General features: G+C 44.0%; 1 protein-coding gene across 1 annotated transcript; it reads left to right on the top strand.

Annotated features, from left to right (window-relative positions):
- Positions 1-5,015: 5,015 nt before the first annotated feature.
- Positions 5,016-5,312, top strand: LOC308423570 (NADH dehydrogenase [ubiquinone] 1 alpha subcomplex subunit 3-like). The gene has a single exon (XM_080920324.1). The coding sequence runs from the start codon at positions 5,022-5,024 to the stop codon at positions 5,274-5,276; it is 255 nt and encodes an 84-aa protein (XP_080776450.1). The 5' UTR covers positions 5,016-5,021; the 3' UTR covers positions 5,277-5,312.
- Positions 5,313-10,670: the final 5,358 nt, after the last annotated feature.

Genomic DNA, 10,670 nt, shown 5'->3' with positions numbered 1-10,670 from the left:
TAGAAATTCTAAGTCATAGTTACCACACATGGATGCCCATCTCATGGACAGCAAGGCCAGGTGGCAGAGGAGAAGAGCATGTATATTAATAACCCTTCCCATTGCTGTGACTAAAATATATGACAGAGCTAATTTAAGAACGAGAGAATTTGTTTTGGCTCATGGTTTGAGGGGATACAGCCCATCCCATCCAGGAAAGCATGTTGGGAAGAGAGAGAGCCCTCTGGTCACATTGCACCCAAAGCCAGGAAGCAGAAAGAAATGACCTGTAGTTCCCAGTTCACCTTTTCTTTTTTTTTATTCAGTCCAAGACTGATGGGATGCTGATAGCACATCCAATTAAACATTTTTACAAACACCCTCCTAGATGTGGAGGTTTCCATGGCAATTCTAAATCAAGTCACTCCACAGTGTGTGTGTGCAGAAAAGGTTTGAGAGCTTGGGCTCATCTGGGCTTGTTGGTGAAGTGTCCTTAACTCCACATGTGTTTGAAACAGCGGCACAGTAGTTGTGCTGACACCATCTGGTATCAGTGTAAATGTTTCCATTTTTAAGTTGGGCCAAAGCATTATTTTACAACATTATCCAATTGTTTCTTCCAGCAGTCACCTAGTAAGTACAAATGCCAAATGTTCTAGGTGAAGGAGATCAATATAATAAGACAGGACGAGGTTTACTTAGGTAATAATAATACCCATCTCTGGCCCAGGCTCTGGCCACTGAGTACATCAGAGTCTGATTTTGTTCCTTAAGCTCCCACAGAATCCAGGCATGTTTTCAATGTCTACTCCCACAGTTGAGCTGGCCTGTTGCCCTGACAGGGAGCTTTATTTATTTGGTTTTCACTTTCCAGCATGAAATACAGACCTGTCTTGATTCCCCCACATCTGGGGCTGTGCAAATGTTTCTAACTAGTCTTTCTGCTCGTTTGTAGAGTGAAGGCTTCCCCTGGGACTGGTGGGCGCCTGGAAACTTCACTGGAGAGGCCTGTTCTGCTCAGAACACAGCCTATATATACATCAGGAAAGTGGTGCTCAGCTTCCTCGTGGTAGTAAGTTTTATTTTCGGCTGGTGTTACTTCACCTTTTGAAGTAGTATGATTTTCTCCTAACCTGATCGGCTGTTCTGTCTGGAGATCACATGTGCAGGTCTGGCCTCTCCTCATAACCAAAGTATACAACTGTGGGTGCTGAGCCTTTGTGTGTGTTGGTAGAGGAATGGCCTCAGATCTGTTGTCTGAATCAGTAAACCCTAAAGGTATTCAGGTCGAAAGGTAGCAGGGAGGGGCAGGGAGGGGTATGGAGGGAGGAGTATGGGGGGGCAGGGAGGGGTATGGAGGGGCAGGGAGGGGTATGGAGGGAGGGGTATGGAGGAAGGAGTATGGGGGGGCAGGGAGGGGTATGGAGGGGCAGAGAGGGGTATGGAGGGAGGGGTATGGAGGGGAAGGGAGGGGTATGGAGGGGCAGGGAGGGGTATGGAGGGGCAGGGAGGGGTATGGAGGGAGGGGTATGGAGGGGCAGGGAGGGGCAGGGAGGTTATAGTTAAAAATAAAATGGTTAGAGGCTCTTTAAAAGTTAAATTGCAAATAGCATGCAATCTAGCCATTGTAACCATAGGTATTTGTACTAGAGAAATGAAAACTTGTCTTTATACACAATCTACAGGTGAACTTTCATAGCATATTTGTACGTAATGGCCACAAACTTGAAACAGGATAATGGCCCTTTAAGCAGAGGTGGTTGAACACACTGGGGCACACGCATACCATGGATTACTACTCAACACCTGAAAAGAGAACAAACTGTGCATAGTCTCCTAGTGACTCAGCTGAGACTTGTTTTTAGTGGAAAAAAAAAACCAACCTCTCAAAGGTTACATGTGCACATATGTACATATGTTCACAGGTACACACGTACATATGTTCACAAGTAATCATGTACATATGTTCACATGTACACACATACATATGTTCACATGTACAAACGTACATATGTTCACATGTAATCATGTACATATGTTCACATGTAATCATGTACATATGTTCACATGTACACACATACATATGTTCACATGTACAAACATACATATGTTCACATGTAATCATGTACATGTGTTCACATGTAATCATGTACGTGTGTTCACATGTAATCATGTACATATGTTCATATGTACACACATACATATGTTCACATGTACAAACGTACATATGTTCACATGTAATCATGTACATGTGTTCACATGTAATCATGTACATATGTTCCATGTACATAATATCCTTGAAAGGATAAGGTTATAGCTCCTGCAGGATATGGAGGAAGGGGAGGGGACATGCTTGGCTATGAAGGGGGAGCCAGAAGGGTTGTTGTGTGGGGACCGCTTTACACTTCTGTGTAAACGTCCATATCCTGTTTGTGCTGCTGTGTGTACATTTACGAGATGCTGCTGTTGGGAGATGATGTCGCCCAGCACTAGGGAGACACAGCATGCCCTCTCTGCAATCTTTCACGCTTCTCCAGGATCCCGGGAAGCCCTGGGGTTCCCTGGCTTCCCTCAGCCTCATCACCGCTGCTGTCTTCACACAGTGTGGGCTCCCCGTCTGTGTGCCTTCCTCTTTGAACCACTCCCCACCCATGATGCCAGTCTTGCTTTTGGGTGACACAGCTCAGCCCACAGGCGGGCCATGCTTGGAAAGAAACTGTAATGGGAGAACAGCCCTTGCTCTGAGGAACTAAGCTGCAAACACTGGAGCGGAGCAGCCTCTCTGAGTTCATGTCATGTCCACGCTCTGGGTCAGCTGACTCTGAATCACTCCCGCCAACACCTTTGAGATGTATTTATTGCAACTGTTTCTGTAACCTTTTTTTTCACGGAAAACTGATTTTATTTTGTACTTTTTCAACTTACAGTGTTTATGACCTGGGGAAATGCCACTCACTACCAGATATATTTTCTGCTGTGAAAATAAGCATACATATTCAGTTATTCATTTTAAAACTTAAAATGTGATTACATCATTTCCCCTTCCCTTTTCTCTGTCCAACCCATCCCACGTCTTCCTCTCTTTTAAAATCATGGTCTCTTTTTCTCTGTTATTATTAGCATACTTACACACACATACACACACACACACACACACACTGCTCAGTTCATTTAGTATTACTTGATGAACATATTTTTAGGGCTGGCCATTTGGTATTGAATAACCAATTAGGGGGCTCATCCCCAAGGAGGATTATTTCTCCCACTCCCAGCATTCCATAGTTGAAATTGTTATGTTTCTTTGAGTCTTATTTAGACAGCCATACTGTTGAGGTATCATGGCTGAGCTTCTATGTCATTTCTAGGAGTCAGTCTCACAGTGAACTGCCTGGTCATTTGATACTTACAATCTTTCCTCCTCTTCTGCCATGTTCCTTGGGCCTTAAGAACAGGAGTTAGATTGTGGTGTATCAGCTGTAGCTGGGCACCCCGTAAGCACTGTTCTCTGTATTTTGACCAATTGTGGGTTTTGGTAATGGTCTTTGTCTGTTGCAAAGAGGTTTTTGATAAGGGGTAAGAGCTGCACTGCCTGTAAATACAAGGGTATATATTTAGAATAAGTTAGGGACGGTGCTGGTCTAGTGAATTGGTAATACAAGGGGTCCTCTGAGATTCATGACCTCACTAGCCCCAGGTAGTTAGCTAGCTTCCTAGTACCAAGCTTTCCCTCCTGTTGAGTGAGTCTTTAGTCCAATTAGAGAGCTGTTGGCTGCTATCAAGACATGAGTGCCAATACTGCACCTGTGGGGTTCGAATGCCATGCTGGTCATCGTAGTTTTTAGGCAGCTGTGTAGTGAAGTGAAACTGGTGGGAGGGGTGGAGACTCAGTTGTATCATGTGATTTTTTTTAAACTGTCTTATGAGAAAACATTTTTGAGGAAACAGACACATGGTAGAATGTTTGACTGAGAACAGACATGTGTTTTGTTTGGAAACAGCCTGGGAAAATGACATGTGATGTTTTGCTAGAGCAGACATTTGAGAGAACATGTGATACTCTAAAAGGGTATAAATATACCCAACAGAAAGTGAATGATGCTGTGTGGTATTGGTACACCTTACTAGTCTTTGCTGGTCATCTTTGGTCTTTGCTGATGTCGCTGTGTGATATTGGTACGCCTTACTAGTCTTCGCTGGCCATCATTTGTCATGATCTCATGGAAAAAAATGCACGCAAACACTTCTGGTGGTGTTTTGGCTTCATGGTGTTTCAGCTGGTTCCTCCTGCTTCTTCGGATTTAGGCCTATTGGCAGAGCCTCGAGATTTCTTCTGGATCAACCTGTTGGTGCTGATTCACAAATGCTGTTTGCAAGTGGACCAACTTGTCACTGTGGATTTATGTAAACTTAACTGTGGATATCCTGACAACGAAAATTAGATTTGCTCTAAAAAGCTGTTTCTAATCAGGTCAACGTCCTCCTTTTCTCTATTAACCTTTTTTTTTCCTACTACCTCTGGTGGGCTAGATGGGAGGTTAGAACATTTAACAAACTCTTATTAAAAGTAGGTTTTAAAACAAATCTGAACCTACAGGTCAGGACCTCTGGTTGCTGTCTTTCCTTGAAACCTTGCATAGCACCTCCCAGTTCTAGAACAGCTAGTCTTTATTCCTGAAAAGGTTTCAGGTCAGATCCAGCTCAGATCCTCCAAGTCTTATATCTGATATGCATGTTGGTTTCACAATTGGAATTTACCTTCAACCACTGAGAACCAACCAAATGATAGCCTGTATTGTTTTGGGAGTCTCTGAGACAACCCCGAGCAACAGCTCAGAAAGTTGGAGCTTTGACTGATATTGAGGGATTTGTTAGATAGTCTATGACTCAAAGTAAGTATCGTTGGCCCAAGTGGAATAGCCTTATTTGATATATATGTATGTGTGTGTATGTATGTGCGTGTTTGTGTGTGTGTGTGTATTTAAACTAAAAAAAAAAAAAATCTAGATGTTTCTGTTTCTAAAGACAATGGTGCCAAGACCAAGATGGCTGGGAGAATCTCCGCCTTCCTCAAGAATGCCTGGACCAAGGATCCAGTGCTGGTAGTGTCCTTCGCTGTCTGGGGCCTCGCTGTAATTATGCCCATGATTAGCCCCTACACCAAATATTCAAGCATGATCAACAAGGCCACACCCTATAACTACCCAGTGCCTGTGAGAGACAATGGGAACATGCCTGATGTGCCCAGCCACCCACAGGAGCCTCTGGGTTCAAGCTTGGAATGGCTGAAGAACCTGTGAATGCTTCTGCTGATGGAAGAGGCCTCTTCCCTGTTGCCCTCCAATAAAATGTGAAAACTGATAATAAAAAAAAGACAATGGCATTTACTTTGTAGTAAATACTTGACAGTCAAGCAGGTCTAATGCCTGTCTTCAGCTTTCCCCCTCACTCCTCCAGTTGGGAGGTAGACAGATAAGGATAGATCAGATAATGAAGAGCCAGCAGAAACTTGGTTGGTTTGGGTGACCTGTAGGAAGCTATGTAGGTCTTGATCAGAGGAGTGAAATGGGAGACTCAGTGTCTCCCAGGCTAAGGAGGGCAGGTGAGGACAAAAAGGACCGGGACCGAGAGTTATCAAGATAGGGACAGACATCTCTTGGAAAGTCAGATATGAGCCATGGAGCTCTTCCAAGAGATGGAGAGGCTCTGGTCTAAAATTCAGAATCTGCAGGACAAACAATCAAAGGACAAAGATGCAGTGTGTGGCACATCTAATAGGCAAGCCTTCCTTTTCCTCTGGCTTTGATGGTCCTGGACCAGACATAGATGTCTTCCTGTTCTCTACCCATGTTGTACCAGCTGCAGAATGAATGCTCAGGCAAGAAGATGTGGGCTGGAAAGGACCCAAGGGAAGTGGTCAGGCTGAGAACTTTACGTTGACCTCAGCAACTTTCCTATTTTGGTGAGGATGGAAAATACATCAATCATGACCTCGAAAGGCCTTGTCTCCAACAGGATGTCAGGGAAACATTTATGATCTGCTTTGGTAAGAAACAAGGTCAAAATTAGATTGGGCACTCTGCAATCTGGGCTCTAGTTAATGTATATCCTTGTTGTTAAATTAAATACTTGAAATAATTTCTTGCCGGGAAAGTTTGAACGCTTGCTGTTTGCACAAGTAGATTTTTTAAATCAAAGATTCAGATCTTCAGTGTGAGCTCATAATGCCTATTGTAGGGTGCTTTTGGCTTTTGAGGGTGAGATGTCATTCATGCCATTGCAGTTTTGCTAAATTTAACCTTGATTTTTTTACTACTCCTTCATGTCCAAGTGCTCTAAAATAACTGGTCTTCTTTGGGAACACATGCAGCTGAAACAGTTTTTATGGAAGTGAAGTTAGTAAACAGAGTTTCCTCTTTCAGCACAAATAGCACAGAATCACTGAACAACAAATGAAGAAACTCCGACAGGCTTCCCACGCTGCCTAGGGATAGAACACATGGAGTTGTTCTTGATTCTCGTCGTAACTTAAAGGGAAACTTACACACTGTCTGGAGCCCTGAATGTCTTGCGGACGAAGGAGAAGGCTGTCATTCAAATTCCTTCTACAGGAACCCAGTTAGGTGGCACCTACCTTGACTTTCAGATGGATCGATACATCTACAGAAGGAAAAGTGACGGTATCCACATCATAATCTGAAGAGGATCCGGGAGAGGCTCTTGTTTGCAGCTCGAGCTATTGCTGCCATTGAGAACTCGTGATATGATCATCATCTCCCCCAGAGACAGTGATCAGTAAACCAGGCTGAAGTTTGCAGCTGCCATTGGAGCTATTCCTATTGCCTCCTGCCTGGGACCTTCACTAACCAGATCCAAACAGCCTTCAAGAAGTCATGACTTCTAGTGGTAACTGGTCCCAGGGCTGACCACCAGCCCCTCACAGAGGTGTCGACCTGCCCTGTGCTCTGTATAACACAGACTGTCCTCAGTGCTGCATGGACATTGTCATTCCACGCAGCTCACAGCATGGGTCAGATGTGGTGGCCTGAGAAGTGGCAATGTCTCCATGAGCACCATGGGAGATTATGCCTGATCTTTCCTGATTCAGAGACCCAGAAGTGGTTGAGAAGGAGAATCAGGCTGCTGCAAAGGCTGGGACCAAGGAGGGATTTCAGGGCTAACGGGCCACACCAGTTCCTGAGTTCACTGCTGCTCAGCCAGAGGTGGTGAGCCAGTCTCAGGGTGTCCAGGTGCCCTCTGTACCCACCCATCAGTCCCAGAGTGAAGATTGGAGTGCTCAGCTGGTCACTGAGGACTCCCATAGCACAGGTCATCAAGTGGGTTGAAGCCATCACGGCTGAGTGGTCTTGAGCTGCCCTGTAGATGCCCAAGCAAAGGGGGAAAAGGAGGAAGGAAAACAAAATTCCTAAAAGATGAAAACAAAATAAAGTAATAAACTCAGTCAAACAAACAAATGAACTAACACACTCCTGTGAGCCCAGGTAAAATTGAGGGCTTTGTGGCTGTGCCCTCAAGAAGCTCTTTCTTGCTCATCAGTGTGTTTTCACACTCAGGGTAGAAATGGCCATCACTTGATATTGGACTGAACAGGAATTTCACAGGAAGGTCCTGGAACTGAGGTGGTGTAATGGGGCTTGACAACATTTCACATACACCTGGCTGTAAGCATACACAGCAAAGACCCAAAGAAGGTCTGCTGTTAAAGGAACACTTTGTCAGAATTGAAAATGCCTCAAATTTTAATACGTTCCCTAATTTTGGCAAAGATGTACCAGCAACAGAGTGTAGCCTCTGACCACTTTCTAAGTGACCACTGAGAAGCCAGTTTCATACGCCCATGTGTGAATAAGAATGGCCCCCATAGGCTCACAGATTTGAGTGCACAAGGAAGTAGAAATCTTTGATAGACTGAGAAGGATTAGGAGGTATAACCTTGTTGGAGAAAGTGTGTGTGTGTGTGTGTGTGTGTGTGTGTGTGTGTGTCTGTGTGTGTGTGTGTCTCTATGTGTGTGTGTCAGATGTCAGGCACATGTTCTTTCTGTGTCTTTTGGCCTAATGATCAAGGTGTAGCTCCAAGCTCTAGCTCCAGTGCCACACCCCCTGCCAGGGTGATAATGGACTAAGTCTATGAAACTGTAAGCCAGCATCCAATTAAATACTCTTTCATAAGAGCTACCTTGGCTATGGTGTCTCTTCACAATAGCTCAGTGATTAAGAGCTCTTGTTTTTCCACAGGGCCTAGGTTAGATTCCCAGCACCCATGTGGTGGCTCACAGCTGTTTATAACTTCTATCCCAGGGGATCTGATGCTCTTTTCTGGCCTTCATGAGCACTAGGTACACATAGGGTAAACATACATGCATACAGGCAAAATACCCGTACACATAAAAATAAATTGAAAAACTACACACACACACACACACACACACACACACACACACAGAGAGAGAGAGAGAGAGAGAGAGAGAGAGAGCAATAATGCAATAATAGGTAAGATTCAAGGGAGAAAAAGAAAGCAGGATTCAGACTTGATTCTATGTTTCTGAAGATATTCACATTTTAATAAAAAAAACAAAAAACTCGTGAGCTACATCAGCAGACAGCGATCCATGAACCTTCCTGGGTAAGCCCAAGAAAACTGTCTTTTCAGTGGTCAAGATGTTGGATTCAGCAAACATTTGAAAGCTGCTATTTGAAATATGTTTTTAAGAAAGTGGAAGAAACCACGTTTAAAGAATTTAAGGAAAATATTATGAAAATGACTTGAGAAGTAGAAATATCAATAAAGAAATAAGGTTTTTTTTTTTTTTTAAGAAACCACATGGAAAAGTCTGGAGTCGAAAATCTTCCCAGCAAAGAGCAACACTGACAGCACAGTGTCAGTAGACTTGAACTATCTGAATTTTAGTGAGTCTGCAGGTAGGTAAACTCTTATCATTTTCGAAAAACAGAGAAAAGTGAAAGGCTTGGGGTCCTCGGGAGCAGATGGAGCCCACCAGCTGCAAACATCACAGGAAGAGAGGGAGAGGAGGAGGAAGAAATGCCAGGGCTGAGCACTCATTTGAGGTTCAATAACCCTAAGTTGGGCTCTCTTTTTAATCCCAGTGGCCACCAGTGCACTGAAAACCAGACATGACTAGTCAATCCCAGTGGCCATCGGTGCACTGGAAACCAGACACAACTAATCAATGAGGGCATGTGTCACATTGGCCCACTTAGAAAAACTGACTTTTTTAAAAAGGAGATTTGTTTTGAGGGGAGGGTTCTAGAACCTGAATTATTTTATTGTCTGTTTAAAAGTGTATAAGTTCGTTCTATTACAGTCTTTATACAAACTAGGCTGCTCCACATGAAGTAAAGTACTTGCTATAACTGAAAACAAGAATCCCCAAGAATTCCAAGAGGGGAAACATAAAGAAATCTTCAACTAATTGCATCAAATTGTCAAGAAGAAAAAGTAAAGTGAAAAGCTGAAAAGAAGAAAAACCAGTTGTTGCTTTAGAGACACAACCATTTAAAAGCCTCGACTCTTATCCTCACAGAGGAGATGAAGAGGAACTCTCTCGTCAGCAACACTGGAGATGAAGGAAGAGGATCGGCATCTCAGGGTGCTCAAGGAAACAAGTAAGTTTAGCAAAACTAACATTCAAACACATTGTCAGATAAACGAGGAGTGACACCCGACATTGCTAACAGTCCTGACTTACACCCCCACACCCCCACATCCCCCCAAATGCTAAGAGAAGTCTTTCAATGTCAGTGAGGAGATCTATCAGATCACAAGGAAAAAGCTGTGATGTAGCAATTCCCTGCAGGCTGCCATAGCCACTGGCCATAGTAGAGCTGGCAGTGGTGACCTTTGATCTTGAAGCCATGGCAACAAGAAATGCATAGCAATGCAGCCACTGCTAGCTCTACGCTGGTGGTGATAGGATATTAACACTCTCCTTTAGAAAATGGGGACAACCAGATTCTTTCTTGAGGGTCCAGCCATACACCACCTCCTGCCCCTCAGCTGCATGTGGGTTTGGGAAGCCCTGGGGTAACAGGGAAAGAGAAGGTTAACTGAAAGAGGGACCTAGTAGTGCGAGATGGCTCAGTGGATAAAGTACTTGATGTAACCCAACATCCACATACAATTCGGGTATCAGTTCAATCTGTATGCGTGGCACTGGCTTGTGGTGATATCTAGGTTTGCATGAGAGATCCTGCCTCAAAAAGTGTGTGGAGAGGAAGAGGCTACCTGACGTCAGTCTCTGGCCTCCACATCTGCAGGCATGCATGAGTAAATGCACATGCATGTGCACATCCCCCGCATATGCGCATGCATGCACAGACACACAATAAAAATCCAGAAAAAGTACACGGACGTATATGCTAAAAACTATAAAATGTTGTGAGAAAGACTGAAGGTCTAAATAAGTAGAGGATTGAAAAGGCACTGTTATTAAATGTTATTAGCTGGCAGAGGTGGTACTAGATACCTGGGGTCCTAGAGTTCAGGGGGTTGAATCGTCAACATGTATGTCATGAATTTGAGGTGAACACAGGATACATTTAGAGATACTATCTAAAAGCGACATGTGATGGTGTGCACTTGAAATTCTAGCACTTGGGAGACAGAAGCAGGAGGATCATTTTAAGTTATAGGCTAGCCTGCAGCAAATAGTAGT

This window comes from Micromys minutus, assembly GCF_963924665.1.
Source record: "Micromys minutus genome assembly, chromosome: 8".
NCBI classification, from domain to species: domain Eukaryota; kingdom Metazoa; phylum Chordata; class Mammalia; order Rodentia; family Muridae; genus Micromys; species Micromys minutus.
The sequence above is the reverse complement of the archived record's forward strand: the minus strand, read 5'-3'. Positions and strand labels throughout refer to the sequence as shown.